The sequence below is a fragment of the Scyliorhinus canicula genome, chromosome 3, assembly GCF_902713615.1.
Source record: "Scyliorhinus canicula chromosome 3, sScyCan1.1, whole genome shotgun sequence".
NCBI classification, from domain to species: Eukaryota; Metazoa; Chordata; class Chondrichthyes; order Carcharhiniformes; family Scyliorhinidae; genus Scyliorhinus; species Scyliorhinus canicula.
The window spans coordinates 183,041,166-183,067,639 of NC_052148.1; the positions used below are offsets into that span (position 1 = coordinate 183,041,166).

The window sequence follows — 26,474 nt, forward strand, 5'->3', positions numbered from 1 at the left end:
AACCAGAGGAAAGCCTGCGCATTCACACTGCCACACCCCACCCTTCCGACGCAGCTCCTCAAAATCCAGTTTCACCCCAACCCCCGGCCCCGTACAGAAGAGAACATATAAAGCACATACCCCCAACGTTCCCCATATCCATACCCAACAGACAAACCCACCCGGAAATAGAGCAAAAAGAAAAGCAGCATAAAAAAAACACGTGTCAAAATTGAAGAACAGCAACAACGAAAACAGCAACGGCCATAGTGTGTCCCCAGATCCTAGTTCGAGTCCAGTTTCTCCGCCTGTACAAAGGCCCACGCCTCCTCCGGGGACTCGAAGTAGTGGTGCCGGTCCTTATATGTCACCCACAGGCGTGCAGGCTGCAGCATTCCAAATCTGACCTGCTTGGCATGCAGCACCGCCTTCGTCCGGTTGAACCCGGCCCTCCGCTTTGCCACCTCCGCACTCCAGTCCTGGTAGATTTGTACTACCGAATTCTCCCACTTGCTGCTCCTCTCTTTCTTGGCCCAGCGCAGCACACACACCCGGTCACTAAATCGATGGAACAGCACCAGCACCGCCCGCGGGGGTTCATTTGCCTTAGGCCTCCTGGCCAGCACTCTGTGAGCTCCCTCAAGCTCCAGGGGCAAATGGAAGGACCCCGCTCCCATCAACGAGCTCAACATCGTGGTCACGTACCACGAGAGATCAGACCCCTCCAGCCCCTCCGCCAGGCCCAGGATCCTCAAATTCTTTCGCCTCGTGCGAACGTCCAGCTCCTCCAAGTGGTCTTGCCACTTTTTGTGAAGTGCCTCGTGCAACTCCACTTTCCCCACGAGGACCACGGCCTCCTGCTCCCGCTCAGCGGCCTGCTGCTGCAACTCCCGGATAGACACCTCCTGGGCCGCCTGAGCTCCAAGCAGCTTGTTGGTGGTCGCATTCAGTGAGTCCAGCAACTCAGCCTTCAGCTCCGCAAAACAGCGCAGAAGAGCAGCTTGCTGCTCCTGCGCCCACTTCCACCAGTCCTCAGGTGTTCCGCCGGCCGCCATTTTGTCCTTCTTCCCCCGCTTTTCTTGTGGAGCTGCTGCAGCCTTTTCCTTTGCCCCACCCCGGGTGAGCACCATAAATTATGGGGAATGCGCCTCTAGACACCTTCCCCCACCGGGATTCGTTGAGACAGCACTGTTTGAGGCCCTCAAATCGGCCCAAAAGCCCTTAAGTAGCGGGAGCTGCGGTGCCGCACCTACAAAGCCGATTTTCTGACCGCTCCACTCCTTTTCCAGGCCATCCACTGGTGGAGAATCTGAGAAGGAGTGTTCCCCCACGGGGAAAAGCCCAAACAGCACCACTGCGAGCCCTTAAAAGAGCCCCAAAGTCCAAAAATAGTGGGAGCCACTGAACGTGCGGCTTAGCTCCGCATCACCGCTACCGGAAGTCCGTCTCCGCTTCTTCAATGGCCTTGGTGAGATCTTTTCACAGTTCTTCCCTCTGCTGCTAGAATTCAGCTTTCATAAAGGCCCTCAAGTCAGCTTGAGGCCTCTAAGCTGGCCCTTCCCCCACCTGCATGCTTGCAGAGGTTTTTGTTTGTTGCTGTTCAGACAAATCTTGCACTGTTTCTGAGGGTCTGATAACCAAGAAACATCCTATTCCTGGGGGAAAATACTCCTTGAACATTCACCCACGCCTTTTCATCGAAATTCCAACCCGTGCTGCCCAAAAAAGAGCTCTTTTCTGCAACCTTAGGCAGGAGCTGCCTCTGTGTGCTCACTCACTTCATGATGCACGCCGGAAGTCCCGACTACGAGCTTTATTAAGACACGAGGAACAACACACGACACTCCTCAGTCGAGAAAGAAGCACAAGCCATTGTGGAGGCTATTCGTTACTGGAGGCACTACCTCGCAGGTAGGAGGTTCACCCTCATCACCGACCAAAGATCGGTGCCTTTATGTTTGATAACTCGCAAAGGGGCAAAATAATAAATGATAAAATTCTTCGGTGGAGGATCGAACTCCCCACCTATAGCTACGATATTAAGTATCGACCCGGGAAGCTCAATGAGCCTCCGGATGCCCTATCCCGCGGGACATGCGCCAGCGCGCAGATTGACCGACTGAAAGTCATCCACACCGACCTCTGCCACCCGGGGGTCACCTGGCTCGCCCACTACATCAGAGCCTGAAACCTGCCTTTCTCCAACGAGGAGGTAAAACCGGTCACCAGGGACTGCCCGATCTGTGCGGAGTGCAAACCGCACTTCTATAGACCAGATAGGGCCCACCTGGTCAAGGCTTCTAGACCCTTTGAATGCCTCGCGATTGATTTCAAAGGGCCACTCCCCTCAACTAACAAGAACGTTTACTTTCTAAACGTCGTAGATGAGTTCTCCCATTTCCCATTTGCTATCCCGTGCCCCGACATGACCTCCCACACAGTCATTAGGGCCCTGCATAGTATCTTCACCCTGTTTGGTTTCCCCAGCTACGTGCACAGCGACCGGGGTTCGTCCTTCATGAGCGACGAGCTGCGTCAGTACCTGCTCGACAAGGGCATTGCCTCAAGCAGGACTACCAGCTACAACCCCAGGGGGAACTGGCAGGTGGAGAGGGAGAACACGACGGTCTGGAAGACCGTCCTACTGACCCTCCGGTCTAGAAAGCTCCAAGTCTCCCAGTGGCAGGAAGTCCTCCCAGGCGCGTTCCATGCTATTAGGTCCCTCTTATGCACAGTGACCAATCAGACCCCTCACGAGAGGCTCTTCATTTTTTCCAGGGGCACTACCACGGGGGTCTCAGTTCTGGCATGGCTGAGGACACCGGGCCCGGTACTCCTGAGGAAACACGTCAGGGCACACAAAACCGACCTCCTTGTTGAGAAGGTGCGCCTGCTCCACTCCAACTTCCAGTACGCCTTCGTCAAGTTCCCTGATGGCCGTCAGGACACAGTATCCCTCCGAGATCTGGCACACCGGATCCAGCTCTACCCCCAGAGAAGGACCCCTCACCCTACACCCCATGCTGCCGCCCCCTCATGCTCCCGAGCCCACGAGCTCGCTCCACCAGTTCCGTGCACCCGCGCCGGCCAGCCCCCAGTCCCCAGTCGAACCAGAAGAGTATGAAGCTCGGACACAGCCCTCCCTGGAGTCCGCCATTGTACCCAAGCACACAACACCCATCCAGCCACCGCAAGAGGCTGCAACCCCGGTGCTCCGCAGATCACAGCGGACAGTTCGACCACCGGACATGCTTACTTTGTAGACCACCACCCCCGCCAGACTTGATTTTTTTGAAGTGGGTGAATGTGGTGAATGTAACTTAGTAATTCACACTGTATTTACCAATACCATTGTAAGCGCAGTAGCGTTATCCGACCACTAGGGGGAGTAGCTCTGGGAATGCTCAGGAGTTTGTACAGGGCACCACACTTGGCTCCGCCCATGACTCCTCCCCCTGGACTGCTGTAGAAATACCCTTGTCCAGAGCCAGCCTGCCAGTTCATCGAGAGTTCAACGGGTAACAGGCTGGCTCTGTAGTAAGTAGATTAAAACCACTGTTCATATCTTAAAGCATATGTCTAGTGAATTGATGGTTCCATCAGGGGGGTGGGGATCTTAACCCCGCCCCGCCATCCCCCCACTGACATGGGCGCAGTAGTATACATTTTTATGACTACAACATGACAATGGACAGGTTTTTGTCAGGTGGGGGAGGGGTTAAGATGTTAGATGTTTGAACTCTGACCCCAACACACCCTTTCCAGTCACTTCATATTTTGATACAAGTTAAAAGATAAACCAAGTTTATTTTACAAAGGTAACAAGCATATAAAAATCAATCACATAATATGGTTATGTTGAGTAGTCCAAGATACCCCAGTTGCATATACATAAAATAAAGGATTAGGATTTGGTTGGTTTTTGCTTATTTTTATTTAGAAATGTCTTGCGGATTTAACTGCAGCTAAAAACAATTAAATCGTTAAAACTGTTCGTTTCCAGATGCTTTAAGGTTTAATGTGTCAAGAGTACAATTTAGCTGACTGTGCTGTTTAGCTTCTGCTGAAAGTGCAGGATTTGTGATTCGTGTTTGTTGGACTCAACTTCACCAATATACTGTGTGAAGTGAGATGGGCCCAAGATAGCAAAAGGAGGTGGGGCAATAGGGCTAAGGTGGTGGATTGCGCACTCAGATGGCAAACAATTTGATGTCTGGAAGTTGCGCAGAACAATCTCTTGACTTGGATCTTGGGGGTTTTATCCACAACAACTGTTACTAGGATATAATGAATGATGCACGATTAGTGGGCTATTAAGGTCTTGAGCTTTCCTTCACAACTTGTAGAGAGATTCAGGTTCCAAAGGATCAAAGGTAAAAGCTCACATTTCTATCTTTAGTCTGCTGCACTACTCGAGGGAATGATGGAATCGTAGAATTCCTAAAGTGTCTAGGGAGTCCATTTGACCCAAGAAGTCTGCACCAATCCTTTGAAAGAGCACTCTACCTAGGCCCACTCCCCCGCCCACCCGCCCTATCTCACTAACCCCATAACATAACGTGCACATCCCTGGACATTAAGGGGCAGTTTAGCATGGCCAAGCCACCTAACCTGCACACATATTTGGACAGTGGGGGGGAAACCAGAACACCCGGAGGAAACCCACGCAGACACGGGGTAGAATGTGCAAACTTCACACAGACATGGACCCAAGGCGGGAATTGAACCTAGGTCTCTGGTGCTAACTACTGTGCCACTGCAGGCCAATGCAAGCACAATGAAAAGCACCCCATCTTCCGATTAGGTACCTTAAAGCTTTCTGGACTGAACATCGAGTTCAACAATTTCAAAGCATGAGTTCTGTCGTCCATTTTCATTCTGTTTTTTTCACATATGCTCTTTTTAATTTTGTTTTTCATGTATTTGCTTTTGGACAGTGTTGTTCATTCACATTCGCTCTGGACCAATGCTTTGTTCCTTTACTACAATCATTACCACTTCCTTTGCCTTATGTTCTATGACATCTTTGTCACTTAATCTCTCCTGCTCCGAACCCTATCCCAGCCGTTCTCTTTTGTTCACCCTCCTCCACACCTTTTTCAATGGCATAAATACCATCACATTTTTACCTTCCTTTGGTTTGGTAGAAAAGCCATCTTCAACTCAAAATGTCTGCTTCTATCCCCATGGATGCCGCCAGACTTGCTGAGCATTGCCAGCACTTTCAGATTTCCAGCATCCTCTCTATTTTGTTTCCATTTTAGCATCTGTTTTCTCTTTGTGCTGATTGACAATATGCATGTGGGATGAACCTTTCAGCCGTCTATGCTTTGGAACAATAGCCGAATTAAGTTATGTGAAGGAAGAGATACTGGGAATTTGCCTGATGATTTATGTCACTTCCCATTGGCTTTATGTTTTGAGATGACAGTTCTGCTGAGTGTTTCTTATTTGTTTGAAGTAGTCCATTTCCTCTAAAACTGTTTCTCTGAAAAGTACTTATTTCCAACATTGCTTTGATGATGACATCCAGTTAAACTTGGTATTCTGATTACATATTGCTGTCAATTCTAGTAAAAAAAAGCATATATTTGCTCACAGCTGATTTCACTGTTTTGACGCAAATTTAGCAAACAAATTGGAAGTCCCAGCTATCATATGTGAATAACTAGGGAATACAGTGTATCCAACCCTGGAAACTGGCTTTTATTTCCAGGTGAATGCATGGTTGCATTTTATGTTTAGAGTTGTGGATTATGACAGTTTGATCAAATATTTTACAATTCAGTATTCTAACATTTCAAATGGGCATAATCGAACTTGACTTACCATGATGCCACTGTGGATGAAGCCGTGCCTGTATCGTGCAGGTTTCAAATGTGGATACTCTTCAGTGCTGGTCACTTTGATGCTCCACACCTTCTTCCAAGCCTCATAGAGCTGCACATGGACTGGATAGACTCCAGAGTGATGTGGTGCCACGGCATAGCCCATGTCGATGGGAATGCCATGTTTCTGTAAACAGAACAGCATCTGTCAGCTCGTCTAGAAATACTCTTGGGGGTATAGAATGATTAAAAATCTAATTTCACCAGAATCCTAACAGCTGGACATTAAACGATGCAAAGCCAACACAAGTTTTACTGAAGACAGGGGAGAAATCTTCCGCCACATCTCACATTTTGTTTTTGCAACTGAATGTGTTCTGCTCTTCCTACCTCCATTAGTATGGGCCATACCTTCTGGATGTTTTGCAAGGTTAATAGATAAGACCCCATTAAAATGATGATTATTGCATGATCAGAGATCAAAGAGTGCTGGGTTGTGGAGGAATATATTTGGAAAAAGCACTGAAGTGGCACACTGTTTAAATTTTAATTATTCCTTCTGCTGGAAGTAACAAACAGCAATAATTACACATTAAGACATGATTAGTGAATGTCAGTCACCAGCTAAAGTGCGAAGCAGATCTGTTTGAGCTCGATTCCCCGAAAAGAAACCTAACACTGATTAAATGCAGTATTAACACAAGAAGCACCAAGGTCACACATCACACATCCAATGATAGAGACTTGCAAGCTTTCAACTAAAAAAAACACTCTTCATGGTATTTTAATTTGATTTATCTCCTTTAGGATTTTAATGAACAATCTCCCCTTTTTTTAATCATTTATATATTCATATCTAATCTTAATGTCCTATTTCAAATTAATAGAAAGCTCCTACCTTAAGATAAACAAAGATTTGCACAAAATGTTCACATTTACAATTTAAAGTTGCATTTTGACAGATTTATTCGGTACAGATGTATTAAAAAGGAATGTCAGTTCCAAGGAAGAGGAGGCACTTCTGAATAGTCCTATACTCTGTATTTACATTCACATATTGAGTTCTGCAACGGGGAGTTACAAGAAGGTTCATTTCTACTTTGTCAATAGCTCCAATGGACATGATGGGTGTGATCCAACAGCCAAGCTTCGCCCGAAAAGCCCGATAAAAGCTGGGAGACGCTGCTACCTGAAACGCAATGCCTTGCGAGACGTTGCAATGTAAATCCCGCACATCGGGGGCGGGATCACTTTTTCGAGAATCTATACATTCAACCAACACAGCTAGTCTCACTCTAATATGCAGTTTCCTGAGGTCAACGAGGCATTGGGATTCAATGCCTTTGCCTTGGAAACCTCGAGCGAACGCTGTTCAGCACTGGTCCCCACAAACAGGGACCAAATGGAACGGCACTTGTGGGGGTCTCCCAGGGGATTGGAGGCCTCAGGTTGCATGCCCTTTGGGCAGGGTGGTACCCTGGGCACCCTGGCACTGCCAGATTGGCACCCTGGCAGTGCCACCTGGGTGCCAGGTTGGCATTGCCAAGGTGCTCAGATGGCATGTCCAGCTAGCAGGGGCACTGCCAGGCCTTGTGTGGGTGCATTCAGGCTGGGGTGCCCTGCGCGATTGTTGGGGGGGGGGGGGGGTACAGGTAGGGGTTGCGGACCCTCCCATTGTGCGTTGGGTGTGAGGGAGCTGGGGGTCGCGTCGCGGTCTCTGGAGATCGGGACTCCGTTTTTAAATGACGTCATGATCTCTCACTACACTGAGGAGATCCGGCCAGTGAAGCACCTCAGTGAAGAAAATGGACCATGTGCGGCCTTGGCTGTGCATTCCCCGCTGGGGCTCCATATTTAATGCGGGTGGCGTTGTATAGCATGTGCTTCTCGGCGCTGCGAGCGCCGGGAATCACATGGCAAAATGCTCTTGCTATGGGACTTTGTTCCCACTTATTTGAATTGCGTCAGTTGTCTTAAAAACTGTTCCACACAGTGCCCAATTTGGGTTGTCACCCCATTCAAACGGGCAGAAACCATGTGCACATTTGCAGCCAGAGGTGTGCCCCTATGTATTGTGTAACAACAAATGTGAAATGCCATATTGACATCAGAAGCAAGCATAACCTTTTTTGCATGTGCAAATATGGAGCTTAATACCAAGTTGTAGAAGTTTCCCCAAGTTTGATTTCAACTCTCATCCCAGATTAACTTATTTGAAATAAAACAGAGAACATTGAAACTTAGCAGGTCAGGCAGCAATTGTGGACCTAAACAGAGTTCATGTTTCAGGTCATCATGACCCTTCAGAGGTGATCACAAACTAAAATGTTAACTCAGTTTCTTTTTCCGCTGATGTTGTCTGACCACCTCAATATTTCCTGCATTTTCTGTTTCTGTTTCAGATTTCCAGCATCTATAGTATGTAAGAGTTCCTGTTTCATAGTTTCATAGAATTTACAGTGCAGAAGGAGGCCATTCGGCCCATCGGGTCTGCACCGGCTCCTGGAAAGGGCACTCTACCCAAGGTCAACACCTCCACCCTATCCCCATAACCCAGTTACCCCACCCAACACTAAGGGCAATTTTGGACACTAAGGGCAATTTATCATGGCCAATCCACCTAACCTGCACATCTTTGGACTATGGGAGGAAACCAGAGTACCCGGAGGAAACCCACGCAGACACGGGGAGGATGTGCAGACTCCGCACAGACAGTGACCCAAGCCAGAATCGAACCTGGGACCCTGGAGCTGTGATGCAATTGTGCTATCCACAATGCTACCATGCTGCCCTTGTTTATTTCCTTTGTTCCCATTTATTTTATGTTATTTCATTATTTTGATCTGTGGACCCATAAATAGAATGTTCCTTTAAGCAGAAGACTAAAAGTTGAAGCAACCTGCTTGTCAGGACATTGTGTTCCCAGATTTTGTATTTGGAATGGATTTTAGGAACACTGTTTGGAGGGAATTGGATCGATTTGTTGGCTGGCAACCAGTGGGTCGGCCAGGGACAGTCTTCTGCCTGACAACAGTCAGTGATTTGTTCCTGCATGATGCTTTCTGAGAGGACTGGCAGAAGTATTTTGACCTCGGAAGTAAAACAAACACTCTCTCCCTCCTGCTTAGAGGTGAAATAACTGTTTTACTGTTCTGAAAGCAGTGAGTGCCAGGCACATCCTTTGCTGTGAGCCTGGAATGGTACTGAGTTTGCAGAGAAGATGAACAACCTTACCAGAGAAAACCATCTCAAGCCTAAAAGGAAGAAGTACCAAAACAAAAACGGAACTTCGAAGAGACACTAACCAGAAATCAACCCAGTGCATCAAAAATCATTATACTTTTATTTTATTAATATTTTCTTTCCCTTTCCACCATCCTTTCCCCTCTGTGTTGTTTGTCTGTGTGTGTGTGTGACAAGAGTTAGGAAGGAGCAATTGGGAAAGGGTTATGAGAGACTCAGTTGCATTTTCTGTCCATTTAATTATAATTCTGCACATAACAACAAAAGGTTACTTATGTTAAACTTACAAACCTGGTGGCTGCAGTTTATTGGGCTCAGCCAAGGACCTCAGGTATTTTAAAGAAAATCTAATTTTACCTCGGTTGCAAATTTGGGTCAAGTGGAATTGACTGTGCACTAGCCCAGGGTGTCGTGACAAGTATTCTGCTTTTCTACTTATCTTAGGGTTGCTATGGGGACTATTAGATATTGTAATGAATGTAATCAATCCTCTGCAGGACCAATTACTTTTGAAAGTGTCTGCAACTTTCCCAAGGGCTTCATAGAACTCCCGTTGGCTCTCAGCTGATGACATATTCCCTTCGTAAACTTGTAAGGAAGATGAGTGACATGATGACAGAGTGGTTAGCACTGCTGCCTCAGAGCACCAGGGACCCAGGTTCAATTCTGGCTTTGGGTGACTATCTGTGTAGAGTTTGCACTTTGTTGCCGTGTCTGCGTGGGTTTCCTCCCGGTGCTCCGGTTTTCTCTCACAGTCCAAAAATGGGCAGATTTGGTGATTGGCCATGCTAAATTGTCCGTTAGCATCCATGGATTTGCAGGGTAGATTATGGGGATAGGGCGGAGTGTGTGAATGGACGAGGGAATATAGCTGCATGGAGTGCTCTTTCAGAGAATCAGTGAAGACTCAATGGCATGAATGCCCTCTTTCTGCACTTTAAGGATTCTATGAAAATCTAGGAACTCCTCTGTAGAAGGGTCATTTAGACTTGAAACGTTGGATGGGATTTGCTGACCAATCACACTGATGGGATCTTATAATCTGCCTCTGCAGAACACGACGTGGAAAATCCCGCCCGCAAACTCTGTTTCTCTCCACAGATGCTGCCAGACCTGGTGAGTTTATCCTTCATTCTCCATTTTTATTTTAGGTTTCCAGCATCCACAGTATCTTGCTTTTTAAAAAAATACTTTTATTTAAACAAAGGGTGCGATTCTCTGCTCCCCACGCCGGGTGGGAGAATAGCGGGAGGGCCCCCCGACTAATTTCACGACCCCCTAGCGCCCCCCGCGATTCTCCCACCCCCCGCTCGGAAGAATCGCCGCTCGCTGTTTTTCACGGCGACCAGCGACTCTCCAAACCGGATGGGCCGAGCGGCCTGCCGTTCGCGACCGTTTCACGACGGCGGCAACCACACCTGGTCGCTGCCGTCGTGAAATTGCCGTGAGATGCCCGTTTTTGGGGCTTGTAGGTGGCCTGGTGGGGAATGAGCACCACGACTGTGCTCGGGAGGGGACAGCCCGTGATCAGTGCCCACCGATCGTCGGGCCGGCGTCTCAATCGGATGCACTATTTCCCCTCCGCCGCCCCGCAAGACTTGATCTTGCGGGGCGGCTGAGGGGAAAGACCGCCACCGCGCATGCGTGGGTTCCAGCTGTCAGCCGTCGTGGCGTCAGCTGCGCATGCGCGGATTGGAGCTGGCCAGCCTGCGCATGCGCGGCTGACGTCACATAGGCGCCGCTGTTGCGTCATTCTCGGCGCGCCGCCCGGCGGCCGAGAATAACGGAGCACCGCTCCTAACCCCCCGGGTGGGGGTGAATTCGGTGAGAGGAGCGGGCTCAGAGGCCGTCGTGAAACTCGGCCGAGTTCACGACGGCCTTCACGATTTTTCCCGGGAACGGAGAATCGTGCCCAAAATTTTCAGTATTACAAAAATAACCCCAACACAACACATCGGCGCAGGCTTGGAGGGCCGAAGAATCTGTTCCTGTGCTGTACATTTCTTTGTTCTTTACCTATGTCAACTCAATTTTATACCAAGACTACGCACCCCCCCCCTCCCAAAACCACCCCAGCCTCTCCCAACGAAGAAGACTCCAGTAGACTGACCAGCCCCCCCTCCCCCTTCCAACAGCTGATGGTAACAGCTATATGAAAAAGGCAATGAATGGCTGCCACCTTGAGTAAAATCCGTTCACCAGCCCCCTCAATGCATACTTGATCTTCTCAATGTATAGAAATTCCAACAGGTCTTCTAATCAGACCGTGCTTTAGGCGGTAGCGGAAACCTCCACCGAAGCAAGATTAGCCTCCTGGTTATTGGCGAGGCAAAGGCCAAGACATCTGCCTTCGTCCCCACCTGCAACAACGACCAGTCTGACACTCCAAAAATAGCCACCAATGTGCAAGACTCCAGCTTAACACCCAGAATCCCTGACATTGTTTAAAAATCAAAGACCCAAAAGACCCCAAAATTAACAAGCGAAGGGCAAAATTAGAATATGTGCGCGTGGATCGCTGGCCCCCCAGAGCACCACTCACACCTGTCTATACCCACGAGAAGAACCCACTCATACGCACACTGGTGCTATGTGGTCTGTACACCACCTTGAACTGCATCAGATTTAACCATGCACAAAAGGAGGTATAGCTAACCCTATGAATTGCCTCACACACCCCCTCCCCTCTTGAAGACCAAACTCAGCTCATCCTCCCATTTCCTCTACTTCTTCCAGTGATGCCTGCTCCGCACTGCTCATAAATGTCTGCGATCTTACCCTTCCCTAACTCGTCCTAGGACATGACCCATACATAAGCGAGAGAACTGGCATCAGGGGAAATTAAAGAAGCTCCTTACGCACAACATTGCACACCTGAAAGTAACTGAATACAACCATCTTCAGCTGCTTCATCAATGATCTCCCTTCCATCATAAGGTCAGAAGTGGGGATGTTTGCGGATGACTGCATAATGTTCTGCACCATTTACAACTCCTCAGACACTGAAGCAGTCTATGTCCAAATGCAGCAAGACCTGGACAATATCCAGGCTTGGGCTGACAAGTGACAAGTTACATTCACCCCACACAAGTGCCAGGCAATGACGATCTCCTCCGCGAGAGGATCTAACCATCGTCCCTTGACATTTAATGGTATTGCCATCGCTGAGTCTCCCACAATCAAAGAACTGGGGTTACCATTGATTAGAAACTGGACTGGACTAGCCATATTAATACTGTGGCTATGATGGCAGGTCAAAGGCTAGGAACCCTATGGTGGGTAATTCACCCCTTGACCCTCCAAAGCCTGTCCATCATCTACAAGGCACAAGTCAGGAGTGTAATGGAATACTCTCCACTTGCCTGGGTGAGCGCAGCTCCAACAACATCCAGGACAAAGCAGTCCACATGATTGCTCCCCATTCCACAAACATTCAACCCTCCACCACTGACGAACAGTGGCAGTCATGTCTACCATCTACAAGATGCTCTGCAGCAACTCACCAAGATTCCTCAGACAGCACCTTCCAAACCCACGACCACTACCATCTAGAAGGACATGAGCAGCAGATACCTGGGAACCCCACCACCTGGAGGTTCCCCTCCAAGTCACTCACCACCTTGACTTGGAAATGCATCACCATTCCTTCAGTGTCACTTGGGCAACATCCTGCAACTTCCTCCCTAACAACACAGTGTGTGTACCTACACCTCGGGGTTGCAGCAGTTCAAGAAGGGATGGGCAATAAATGCCGGCCTAACCAGCGACGCCCACATCATGTAAATTAATAAAATAAAACATTCCCTCTCGGGAGCTGAAACTTCTCCAAAATCTCATCTTGACCGGCAAACCTACCCTCCAGAAACAAATCCCTAAACCTCTCCATCTCCTCTCCCCCCCTCCCCCCCATTCCCTGAATGTTGAATCTAAACCAGACGGCACAAACTTATGGTTCCTACAAATTGGCACCAATAATGACATGGAGCCTAATTTAAAATGATGCCTAAATTGACTCCAAATCTTAAAAGTGGATATTACCATTGGGCTCGACAAGAATTTTAGTGGAGAGAATGGGAGTGGAGCAGTAAAAAGGGCCTTCAGACTCATTCCTATGCACAAAGCCACCTCTATCCACCCCTGTTTAGAACCTGGATCCTTATACTGCCCCCGCACCATTTCAATGTTTGCCACCCAGTAAAAGCACAGCAGATTATGTGTTGCTAACCCCCGATTGTCTGCTCCTTTGCAGAAATGCCCTGCGAACCTGGGGAGTCTTCCCCTGCCCCACAACACACAAATGTAGATATTAACATTTTGACCAGACTAAAGAAAGCCTTAGAAAGAAAGATGGAGACACTGGAACAAAAACAAAAGCCTTGGGAGAATATTCATCTTCACTATCTATACTCTTCCCGCTAAGGTCAGAGGAAGGGCATCCCACCTCTTCAAATCTGCCTTCATCCCATCCGCCAGATTGGCCATGTTACTTTTATGGAGCAGTGCCAATTATGGGCCACCCGAATTCCCAGATACCGAAAACTAGCCCTGCCTGGCTGAAATGGCAGCCCCCCCCAGATTCACTCATCTCCCTGGGGGTTCACAGTAAAATATTCACTCTTGCCCAGGTTTAGCTTATACCCTGAAAAGGAGCCAACTCCCTGAGCACCTCCATTATCTTCCCGCATTGGAGAGTGGGCCCGTAACGTATAACAGCAAATCATCTGCATATAAGGACACCCCATGTTCCCGCTCCCCATGCTCGATCCACCTCCTACTTGTAGACAAGCTCAGTGCAATGGTGAGCGGCTCTATCGCTAAGGCAAAGAACAATGGAGATATTGGGCACCCTTGCCTTGTACCTCTGTTCAGCTGAAAGTACACCAAGTTCAGCGCATTAGTACGGACACTTGCATTGGGGATTCTATATGAAAGCCTAATCCAAGATATAAATTTTGGTTCAAAGACAAACCGCCCCAAACATTCTACCCTGTCGAATGCTTTTTCCATGTCCATCAAAATAATCACCGAGGAGGGCAACAAAACCACATTGAGCAATCTCCTAATGTTGGCCGACAATTGCCGGCCCCGAACAAATCCTGTCTGCCCTTCCAAAATCAGCCCCGGCAGGCAGGGCTCCAAACACCTTAGCCAACAAGTTAGCATCAGCATTTAGTAGGGAAATATGTCGGTATGAGAAACACTCCGTGAGATCCTTGTCCTTTTTCAGAATCAAGGAAATCGATGCCTGTGCCAACGTGATCAGCAACACCCCCGGGATAGAGAATTGTTGAACATATCCCGCAGAAGTGGAACCAACAAACCAGCAAACTGTTTATAATATTCAATAGGGAATCCATCCGGACCCAATGCTTTGCCCGTCTATTTTAAATGAACATAATTCATGATCTCCTCCCATCCAAATGGCACCTCCAGCTCCGACCTTCTCTCCTTTTCCACCTCCGCAAGGCCAACCGAGTGACTCACCTCTTGATCCCGCAAAGCCTCACCACAAGGCAGAAGTTAGGATTGTCATTGAACACGCATCATCCACCTGGATCACTCAAGAGTTTAGGACTATCGAGATAGAGCAGTTTGCTTGGCCATTGCTTCTACCACAGGAATCAGTATTCACCCCCTACATTACTGCAGCTTCACTGCGTACTACTCAAAGGGTGCATGAGAGAAATTCACCAAGCCTGTTTCAAAGCGGGGCAGCACAGTGGCGCAGTGGGTTAGCACTGCAGTCTCACGGCGCCGAGGTCCCAGGTTCGATCCCGGCTCTGGGTCACTGTCTGTGTGTAGTTTACACATTCTCCCCGTGTTTGCGTGGGTTTCGCCCCCACAACCCAAAGATGTGCAGGGTAGGTGAATTGAACATGCTAAATTGCCCCTTAATTGGAAAAGAATGAACTGGGTACTCTAAATTTATTTTAAAAAGAAAGAAAGAAAAAAAAAAAGCCTGTTTCAAAGCATCGAGAAGCACCATGACGTTTACCACCACGAAAGGCCAAAGCATAATATCATTAAAACACTTCCAACTTTCTTTCCAAGTCATACACCATGCTGACCTACACATGTATTCTCATTGCTTCATTGAGCCAAATACATGTTGTTCCCAACTTAATACTATGGGCCGCAATTAAACCGGAAAAGAATCCATGTCCGGTTTTGGGCACATTTGGTGGGGTGTTTCTCGATGGCTGCAGTGCCGAGAAACATCCCACTATTCAAAATGGCACTTTGCCATTCTCTTTGGTTTCGGGGAGTTTCTCTCCGCCAAGGCCCCATTTAGAGTAATTTCCTGCCGGTGAGTCCAGTAGGAAAGACTCCTTGCACATCCGAGCGCCATTTTGACTGGCTTCCCCAATCTTTTCCCGCTCTCCCCTTTCAGCCCCCTCCCCCATTTTTGACCCCCAAAGCGGGAAAGGCCGGGTAACACCCACTCACCCCCTCCACCTAGTATGCTCCTCTCGAGCCTCAATCCTGAAATCGGGGCATCTTGGCACTGCCACCCTTGCAATGTCCCTGCCAGCCTGGCTGTGCCACCCTGGTGCCAGAGGGAGTGCTAGGGTGCCACCCTGCCCTGACCACCTGGGAGACTGTAATGGCCTGGGAGACTGTAATGACCTGGGAGACTGTAATGGCCTGGGCGACCCAGGTACCATTACGACTGGCCCATGTTTGTGGAAACCAGTACCAAATGGCGTCCTGGCGAGGTCTCCGAGGTACGGGTGTTAGGTCCCAGATGGGGGTAAAATCCTGTGAGCACATATTTAAATGAGTCTAGTGGTTCATTTAAATATGCAGATCTGGATCACACCCAGTGAGGGCGAGATATGGATTGCGATGTCTCGAGAGACTCTGTTAACTGTCGCAAGGTGTTCCGATTGTCACAAATCTCACGACAGGCCTCTCACCAGATTCAACAGCCTCATCCAGACACCAAGTCGGGTGCAACGAGGCGGTGAAATCATAAACTATTTCTCTGCACCATCACCACAGGAGTGACACAGTAGTTAAAGAAGAAGATCCGCCTCTGAGGTAAATTATAATCTTTATTATTGTCACATGTAGGCTTACATGAACACTGCAATGAAGTTACTGTGAAAAGCCCCTAGTCGCCTGTTCTGGCGCCTGTTCGGGTACACAGAGGGAGAATGCAGAATGTCCAAGTTACCTAACAGCACGTCTTTCGGGACTTGTGGGAGGAAACCGGAGCACCCGGAGGAAACCCACACAGACAAGGGGAGAATGTGCAGACCCCGGACACAGACAGTGACCCAATCCGGGAATTGAACCTGGGCCCCTCAGCTGTGAAGCAACAGTGATAACCACTGTAACTGGAAAAGGGGAATAAATGCTGCCTTGTCAATGTTTGCCCAAATCTCAAGCACAAAATAAAAAAGAATATTAGAAATAAATTGGGATCAAAAAGAAATGGCATCGGAAAAGGAATTAAAAAGTATGAAACAGAGAAGTGTAGAAAGAAGAATGTCAAATTGCATTCCGGGCAAAAAAGGACATACCAAAAACAGGAATCAATAATACAGAAAACAGCACATTAAAATTTAATTAACATAAATATTAGATTGTTCAGATGTATAACTAATTTGGAACTACATCTCTGAGGGACAGCTGTGTCTCAATGATGAACCTCTTCTACCTGGTATCAATTTAGCCGATTCATTAGAGGCACGAATATACTGCAAAGGATATTCCTGAGACAGTCTGCGAGAGGAAATGGTATTCAATTAACATGGAATGCAAAATAAGAAAGTTAATTGAGTGGGGCAGCAACGTATCCAGGCATCCAGATCTAAAATGAATTCTTCCGTTTTAATGACATTGCAACTGACATTCAACTTTTTGCAAAAATTGGAAGAACTCCTGTCCTTCTCATAGAATTCATAGAATTTGCAGCTCTGAAGATGGCCATTCGGCCCATTGAGTCTGCACCGGCCCTTGGAAAGAGCACCCGACCCAAGCCCACACCTCCACCCTGTCCCCGTAACCCCACTTAACCTTTTTGGACACTCAGGGCAATTTAGCATGGTCAATCCATCTATCCCGCACATCTTTGGACTGTGGGAGGAAACTGGAGCACCCGCAGGTCACCCACGCAAACACGGGGAGAACGTCCAGACTCCGCACAGACAGTGACCCAAGCCGGGAATCGAACCTGGGACCCTGGAGCTGTGAAGTAACTGTGCTAACCACTATGCTACCGTGCTGCCATAGTTTCTCCTGAACCATTAACACATTAACAAAATGTTGCAAACATATATAAAAAAAACTATTTCTGTTCATACAATTTTACTTGCAGATTATTGATTCTGGAGAAAAACAGACGACTTTCTGTTTTTCATTAACACAGAGAATCCTAAGGTCCCCCCCTGCCCTTTGCAGATGCTACACAGTTCAGCACACTTGTGTGTGACAGATTTTCTGCTTTTGAGCAATAAGCTTCTTGAAGGCAATGTCATATTCATATTTCATGGAATGTCACAACACAGAAACAAGCCATATGGCTAGTCAAGTCTGAACTGGTGCATTGTCTATTGAGCAACTTGTGTAATCCTCGGTTCCTGCTCATTTCCCATATTCTTCCGAGTAACTCAATTTCAAGCAAGTGTCTAACCCCCCTGTTCAGAAACCTATAGTTATTTATTTGGAAAAGGTTTGCAGCTGAGAAGTCCTCATTCTAACCCCCTTCTGCATAAAAACATTTTTGCTGAAGTCCTTTTTCATTATTTTTGGGATTATTTAAAATTATACATTCTCACCTGAGAAGACACCAGTTGGACTGCAGCAGTTCAAGAGGGCAGCTCACCACCACCTTTTCCAGGGCAATTAAGGATGGGCAATACATGCTGGTCTAGCCAGTGATACCCACATCCCATGAAATATTTTAAAAAAAAATGTCAGCTCCTGTTGGAAGCTATTTGAGAGGGGACCAGGCCAGACTGCAAATTGTCCATGCCTTCAAATGGTGAGACCTGGAAGATTTTAACCCAGGATATCATCTGTCTGAATTGGTGGGAAGTCCTGCCTGGCTGCTGAGCAGTTTCAGACAGTAGGAGTCGACTGTAAATTTTTGTCAATTTTTGGGAGGATTTTTCTCTCGGGTGATGTGACAATATGTATACGGTATGGTAAATGAAGGGTTAACAATTTAATATGAATGCATCCAACCACCAGAGAATGATCAAGAGCATACACGTGGATCACATGATACCCTTGATTCGGTGAGTAGGTGATTAGGCGGGTTAGAAAATAGTCCTGTTTTCAGAAGCTCTGTAGATAGAATCATAGTTTGGTTTAGCTGTAGTGTTGTAAATCTTAAGTGAGCAATTCAAATCTATTTAATTGTAGTGTTAATAAATTAGCTTTGTTAAAAACATAGCTTGATGTTCTTTGTGAGACACTACACACTTCAAAGCCATCCTCATCCATAAAGCAAAGGACATCACAGGTGACATTTAGTCAGTGTAAGTGGGGGTTACTCCCATGGCAGTGCAGGCTCACAGTTCCTTTGTGGAGCCTGGATATGCATTCCTGACCAAAAGAGAAACAAAAATATTTTGAAATGACTTCATTCTGTTGCCACTTTTCTGTCCCCTACCCAATTTTACTAATGGATCTGTCACTGCGTAGGATTGCTGCAAATGTTAGTTAAAATATTGTTGAGATCCTAATTATAGCACAGGGATCTGAATGTAACATTTTGATATGGTCCCTGCCTGTGTATGGCATCTGTTTCAACCCTTCCTCTAGGCTCATAGTTAAAATGGTGGGAAGGGGGAGTGTATTGGGATTGCACTGGTTTAGTGCCCCACTGCTATTTTAACTGATAGCCTTTTTCAGGTAGACAGGGTTAAAATCAGCGGTGAGCATCAACTCGCTGACTGGTGGTCACTACCTCTCACTATTTATCTTATCCTAGCCCTTCATGATCATGCAGTAGGCAAGCACAAAGCCTCTCATCTCTGGTAAGAAGGAATCAAAGGTTTCAAGTATTTTTTAATTTTGCAAAATTCCTCACAGCATAAAATTGTAGAATTCTACAATGCAGAAATAGGCTAATATTCAGCTTGTTAATTTTACACTAATGTTTCTTTCTGCATTAGCAATCTCGGGCACGATTTAACGGAAACATTTCTGTATGTCACTTTGGGTGCAATTTATTGATTGTTTTTTGAAGGCCATGTGGGAGAGATTGTGGCCCTTATTTAACAGCATTGGTGTCAAAAATGAGCCCCTACAAGTGTCTCGCCGTCTGATTCGCCAGCCTCACGCCTTAGCGTCTCGCTGTTATCAATAGGGAGCTGCTTTTAAACATTCCCTCACCACTCAGTCCCAGTCAACAAACAAACATGGCAGAGCGTAGATCTGCTTCCCATTTTGAGGATGCCGGCCTGGCCAGGCTTCTCAACACTGTGGTTACAAGATGGGTTATCCTGTTCCCCCGAGGTGGTCGGAGAACCAATACCGCCTGGGAAGCAGTGGCAGCAGCTGTCAGTTCGGGCAGCATGATCAGGAGGACCAGCGTCCAATGTCAGAAGAAGATCAATGATCAACTCAAGGGTAAGTTACCACCTCTCTCCTCTCTCTTGGCATCAGTTCTGCCTGCCACCCTTCAAATTCCCAACCCCTTCCTCCCCACAAATCACTGGCTGACACCTCGCACCCTCCCCACATCCGATCTCCATGCTTGTTCCTCAACACCATGGCACCCACCAGCACAACCCTGTTATGTCCAGTTACGATGCCCACACATACTACCTGCTATAGACACCCCTACCCATCAAGCATGCACCACAACCATCACTCCAATCTTCCACCAGTGCAGTGGGCTGCACATCTCGGTGGGCAACATCAGTGGGCAGACTTCTGGGGCACAGTCTAATGACCACCACCCAGTGGCGGCAGCTCATCAGGTGGGGGCAGGGACTTCCAAGGGAGTCAGCAGTCGGAGGTCTGCTGGATCCCAGGATACTGCTGACTCGCAGCCAGATGCCGAACCTCTGGACAAGCTGATGCAGGTGCTAGGACACAGCTGTGAGATTCAGAAGTGGATGTCTACGACATTCCAGCGAGTGCACAGCCAGTTGGTGGAGTCCCAAAGGCTACGGGCGCAGAAGATGATGCCTGCAATGCATGGCTCCGAGGGCAATCTTGCGAGGGTGGTGATCGCAGTGGAAAGCCTGGAGTACGACGTCAGCGTCTTGAATGGTGGTGACCGAGACAAGGTTCAGCCTGTGATGACCATGACTGATGGCCTCGGCATCATGTCCCTGTCATTGAGGGATGTGTGTCAGGCGCAGGTGAACATTGCCGGGGCCCTGCTGGCCGTGGAAAAGTCACTGAGGAGCATCACTCAGGGCATCAACAGCGTGGTGCAGACATGGCGGGGAAGCTCCAGAACTGGCAGTGCCAAATGTCGCAGCAGCCTGTTGAGCTCACTCCAGCCCCTCTATCCCAGGGAGACCCCCAGGGCCCTACGGGTACTGTCAGGGAAGTGGAAGCATTGGAGGCCAACCCAGGGTCTGCCACCAAGGAGGCGATGGCAGACTCCAGTTCTTGCAAATCCTCCCCTCCTGCCTCTGGTGTGTCTCAAGGGCAGCAGGCACATCAACGCCAGCGACACCAGTAGGTCGGTTGGGGTCCTCCGGCTCCAGGCTCTCCAGAGGAGAATTGCCAAGGGCATAAAAGGTCACAGGATATGGAAAGCGGCAGCTTCCTCCGCCTCTGATGGGCATCCTAGGGACACACCTAGACATAGCACTGAACTATGTAAGATCAAGAAGCTTGGGGATTGATTGATTGATATTTATTGATTGTCAGATGTACCGAGCACTGAGTGGCCACAGAGGGGGGTCATTCTGTGTGTGGGTGTGTGTGTGTGTGGTGAGGGGGGGGGGTGTGTGAGTAGGGTCTGTGAGGGGGTGGAGGGTGTGTGTGTGAGTGGGGGGGAGAGGGCGAGTGCCGGGCGGGGGGGGGGGGAGGACAAGTGCCAGGGAGACGGCGAGTGCTGGGATAAGGGGGCGAGTGCCAGGGAGGTGGGGGGGCGAGTGGAGGGGAGGGGGGGAGAGGGCGAGTGCTGGGGTGAGGGGGCGAGTGCCAGGGAGGGGGGGAGAGAGGGCGAATGCCGGGGAGGGGGGTGGGGGGGGGAGAGGGCGAGTGCTGGGGTGAGGGGGCAGAAGGCGGGTGCCAGCTTCCAACAGACATGACCATGCAGCCCATTGCATCTGGCTGCGGGGGGGTTGGGGGGGGGGGGGGGGGGGGGGAAGAGACAGACGGGCAATGCTGACATGTCGTCGTTCCCCCCCCCACCCCCTGCAGGCCATTGTTTGGTGATCAGCCAGCGATGTTGGCCGCCGTGGTGGGAGCCGCACGATGCCCTGGGGGAGCAGGAGGAGGAGCGTGCCAGGGAGGCGGCAGAGGCTGCCGCAGTGGAGCGTGCCACAGAGGGGCAGGCAGCAGCTGCCCAGGTTAGAGGGCTCCCCGCCCTACAGGGCGAGGAGGAACACGAGGAGGAGGAGGTCGTGGCGCCACGGCGCGGAGATGCCCGAGGAGACCCCGTGTGTACCGGCCCCACTCATCGTACGAGGGGTATGCAGGGGGAGACTCCGGATGAGCCAGGAAACCGTGGCACACATCTGCCACCTGATGGCACACCTGGCACCGCGTGGCACTGGGGGAGGACACCCTCTCCCTGTGTCCATCAAGGTTACGGTGGCCCTGAGCCTTTATGCCACGGGGTCATTCCAGGCACCGAATGGGGACCTGTCCGGCATGTCGCAGGCATCTGTGCACCGGTACATCCGGGCAGTGTCAGACGCCCTATATGCCAATGCAGACCGCTACATCCAGTTCCCTGTGGACCGAGCCAGTCAGGATGCCCGGGCAGTGAGCTTCGCTGCCGTGACCGGGTATCCCATGGTCCAGGGTGCAATCGATGGGATGCACGTCACCGTGCGGCCACCTGCAGATAACAGGGCTGTGTTCACCAATAGGAAGGGGGCCTATTCCATGAACACCGCATGATTATCCTGCACGCCTGTGCCCGGTACCCAGGCAGTGTACATGACTCATACGTATTGGTGCAGTCTTCCACCCCTGGCATGTTCGAGGGACGCACCCCCCCCCCCCCCCCCTCCCCGCGAGCTGAGGAGTTGGTTGCTGTGCGACAGGGGTTACCCGTTACGGTCGTGGCTGATGACGCCTACACGGAGGCCACAGACGGACGCGAAGAACGGCTACAACGATGCCCATGCAGCGACCAGGGTGTGATAGATAGGTGCTTTGAGCTGCTAAAAATGCATTTCAGGTGCCTGGACTGCTCTGGAGGGGCCCTCCAGTACCTGCCAGATGTGCGGGTTAGGTGGATTGGCCATGCTAAATTGCCCGTAGTGTCCTAAAAAGTAAGGTTGGGGGGGGGGGGGGGGGGGTGGGTTGGGTTACGGGTATAGGGTGGATACGTGGGTTTGAGTAGGGTGATCATTGCTCGGCACAACATCGAGGGCCGAAGGGCTGGTTCTGTGCTGTACTGTTCTATGTTCTATGGGGGCAATGGTCAGGACAGACGGGGTGGAAATGGGCGGGAGGCTGCCCACCGTTACCAGCTGGGCCAGCGGGCACGGGACAGGCTGATAGCCACCCGGTTCACTGACTGTGGGGGGGGGGGGGAAATCGCCAGGTATGGGCACAGACTGCACACCACGGCACCAGCTGACTACCCTCAACCCCCCCCCACCCACCCACCAGCAACACCCTCACCCCCCCCCCACCCACCCACCACCAACAACCCCACCCCACCCACATGCACCCCACCCCTCCATTGCACATCCACCTGCAGCATAATGGGCCGGGCTCACACGGTCGCCGGTGGAAGCGTGTCTATTGCAGGCCATGGAGGGTGATGACGACCCGCTCTGCGATGTGCTCCTGGCTCTACATCATTGGACAATGTCTGACCCTTGGCCACAGTACCACCCTCCACCCGGACCGTCCCTGCATGCGGCCGTGACACTGCAGCGCGTGGTCCCGTCCTCTACCCGGGGCGAAGGCGAGGGTGATCCGGGGTGAGGCACACTCACCTGGGGCCGACGTAATACCACCCCTCACACACACACTGGCGCTCACCGCACACCACACCCCCGCACGCTACGAACAGAGGACAAAGGCAGCTTCTGTAGGTGTGAAAGTGATTTTAATAACAAACATTCCATACACGTGCCCTAGCCCCTATGACTAATTTGTGCTCTGCACCCGTGCCAACTTACTCAGTGTCTAATGTTTTGGCCTTTTGGGCCCTATGACTAAATCTAGGTGGTTCCCCAGATGGTACAGCAGAACTGGAGGTGGACTGCTGTGATTCCTGCCGTGACTCGGGATCCCTTTGGCGGATGTTTCCTGGGGCGGCTCGGCCTAGATGGGCCAGGCTGCGGCTCAGGCGACTGGGATGGTGAGCTGCCAGCCTGTCCTGCCCGTTGCCCACCAGATGCACCTGGGACAGAAGGGGGGAGGGGGAGGGGGGGGGGGGAGAGGGGGGAGGGAGACCGAGGTGCCGCGGTGTTCCGGGTCCTCCCCTGCAGGGGGACCCGGAATGGGCCTCAGCACCTCCTGCTCCCTCGGGGTGCCCGATGGACCCCCGGGCCTCTACATGGGTTGGGGGTGCAAACGGACCGGCCATCCGACGCCCCCCCCGACACCTGGCGCTGCCAGTCCTGGAGGCCCACCCCGGTATCGGCAAGGGTTTGCTGGTTTGCAGCCATAGAGCTCAGGGAGTTGGCCATCCGTGTGTGTGTCTGGGCAATGCCGGCCAGCACCTGGGCAATGGCGCCGATGCCCTCAGCCATGGCCTGCTGAGACAGGGCCACAGCCTGCTGGGACTGGGCCATGGCCTGCTGAGACAGGGCCACGGCATTGAGCGCCTCTGCCATCTGCCGCTGGCTCTGGCTCATGGCTTTCTGTGAGAGGGAAGCCATGTCCTGGGCCACAGACACCGCCTGCATGGAAAGCCCCAGGCCTTGCATACTGCTCCCCATGTCTGACACCGTTGCAGCCATTGCCTCCACCGTGGACGCCACCCATGCGGTTTCGGCCTGCCAGTTCCAGGACCCTCTCCTCATGAACGGTGAGTGGTCTCTCATCAGCTGGGCCCCCTCTGGTCCTCTCACACTCCCTGTTGTTGTGGCATGCATGACCGGCACCACTCACAGCTCCTGGATGCGGGTGGCCTCCTCCACCTGCGCCTGCAGCCGCCTCAAGCCGGCCGTCACCCCCTTCGATTGTCGCTGGTTCCGTGACTACATCGGGTCTATGGGTGGGTGTGGTAACTCCAGGAACCCGGGACCTGTTTGGGCGGCAGATAATTGCTTGCACCAGGATGTCCTCCGACCTCCCGGCCCCTCAGGTGCTCCTATCTCCACCTGCTGTACCGGTACGGCTGTGTTGTGCGCACCAGTGTATGTACCAGAAGCCTCATCACTAAAGTGCCCAACCGAGGTGGGTGTCTCTGCAATGGTGGAGGGTGTTGGAGATAGCAGTGCCGTTGTGTCGTGCTCATTGTCTGACCCAGAATCCATGGTCGCCTGGGGTGGCGGTTCCTGTCCACCCGTCCCCTGTGTGTCAGTGTCCTGTGTGTCAGTGTCCTGTGTGTCGGTGCCCTGGGTAGGGGTGCCCTGGGTCGTGGTGCCCTGGGTCAGGATTTCCTGGCTCGTCTGCGATGAGGGCCTGTGGCTCCCCCTCGTTGCTGGGTGTCGCCGCCTGCGTTGCCACACTCGCACGAGACAGGGGCGTCGTCTCCCTGTTAGTCCGGGCCTGTCCCGGTCTCGTGGCCGCCCTGGGGCATCCTGGGGGCATCGCATGTCGGAGGGGCCGGGTCTCTCCCTGTCTCGTGGCAGCCCGGAGGCTTCCTGGGGTGGTCGGCATCCACGGGGACGGTGCCTCAATGTTTGGTCCAGCAATACACGATAAAGCATGCATGGTTAGACACACGGGCGGTGATCGGGGGATATGGGGGAGGGGGATATGGGGGAGGGGGACATGGGGGAGGGGGAGATGGGGGAGGGTGGATATGGGGGAGGGGGTATATGGGGGATATGGGGAAGGGGGACATGCGGGAGAGGGGGAGATGGGGAGGGGGATATGGGGAGGGCGATATGGGTGTGGGGGATATGGGGGAGGGGGATATGGGGAGGGGGGCATGGGGAGAGGGGATATGGGGGAGGGGGATATGGGGAGGGGTATATGGGGAGGGGGAGAGGGGTTATGGGGAGGGACATATGGGGAGAGGGATATGGGTGGGGGGATATGGAGGAGGGGGATATGGGGGAGGGGGGATATGAGGGAGGGAACATGGGGAGAGGGGGGATATGGGGGAGGGGGATATGGGGGAGAGGGATATGGGGTGGGGGGATATGGGGGGGACATGGGGAGAGGGGATATGGGGAGGGAGATATGGGGAGGGGGATATGGGTGGGGGGATATGGGGGAGGGGGATATGGGGAGGGGGATATGGGGGAGGGGGATATGGGGGAGGGGGATATGGGGGAGAGGGATATGGGGTGGGGGGATATGGGGGGGACATGGGGGAGAGGGGATATGGGGAGGGAGATATGGGGAGGGGGATATGGGTGGGGGGATATGGGGGAGGGGATATGGGGGAGGGGATATGGGGAGGGGGATATGGGGTGGGGGGATATGGGGGAGGGGCGATATGGGTGGGGGGGATATGGGGGAGGGGGGATATGGGAGAAGGGGGACGGGCCGTGGGTGCGCCCCGACCTCTGCATCGGCAACCTTCTGGTCCTTGGGTCCGCCTGCCAGTTCCAGGACCCTCTCATGAACAGAGTGGTCTCTAATCAGCTGTGCCCCCTCCGGTCCTCTCACGCTCCCTGTTGTTGTGTGCGCGCTTCTCCTGTAGGGGGGGGGGGGGCGGTGGGCGGGTGGGTGGCAGGGATAAAGGGCAACAGTGTTAGGCAGGGATATACATGCAAGCCAGCGGTTGTGCGTATATTGGCAGAGGTGCGCAGCACATTGGGGTGAGGGTTAGTTGCACCTGGGGATGTGCCGCACATCGGCCGGGGGGGGGGGGGGGGGGGGGGGGGGTACTCACCCTGACTGCCCTGATAAGGTCATCCACCTCCTTGAGGTACTGGGAGCTTGTCCTTGGTGTTACAGCCACAGTGCTAAGGGCCACTGTCACCTCCCTCCACAGGCGCCGGCTGAGGCGTGGAGCGACCCTGCGGCCGTATCCTGGGTAAAGGGCCTCCCTCCTCTGCTCTACTGTGTCCAGGAGCACCTCGGAGCTGCGCAGCCATCTTGTCAGCTCTCGGGGGGGAAGGCGGCTTCTTTTGTGCTGTGACGCTGTGCGTCCGCGGCGGGTGACGCCGTCAAGATTGGCGTCACGCTGCTAAT

General features: G+C 51.4%; 1 protein-coding gene across 18 annotated transcripts in view; it reads right to left on the reverse strand.

The window, feature by feature from the left end:
- ndst3 (N-deacetylase/N-sulfotransferase (heparan glucosaminyl) 3) overlaps nucleotides 1-26,474 on the reverse strand; it is a 1,441,915-nt gene that overhangs the window by 171,984 nt on the left and 1,243,457 nt on the right. For all 18 annotated transcript variants that reach the window (XM_038791879.1, XM_038791880.1, XM_038791871.1 and 15 more), the window contains one exon: nucleotides 5,809-5,994. In XM_038791879.1, coding sequence (XP_038647807.1) covers nucleotides 5,809-5,994 — 186 coding nt within the window. The remainder of the gene's footprint in view (nucleotides 1-5,808; nucleotides 5,995-26,474) is intronic.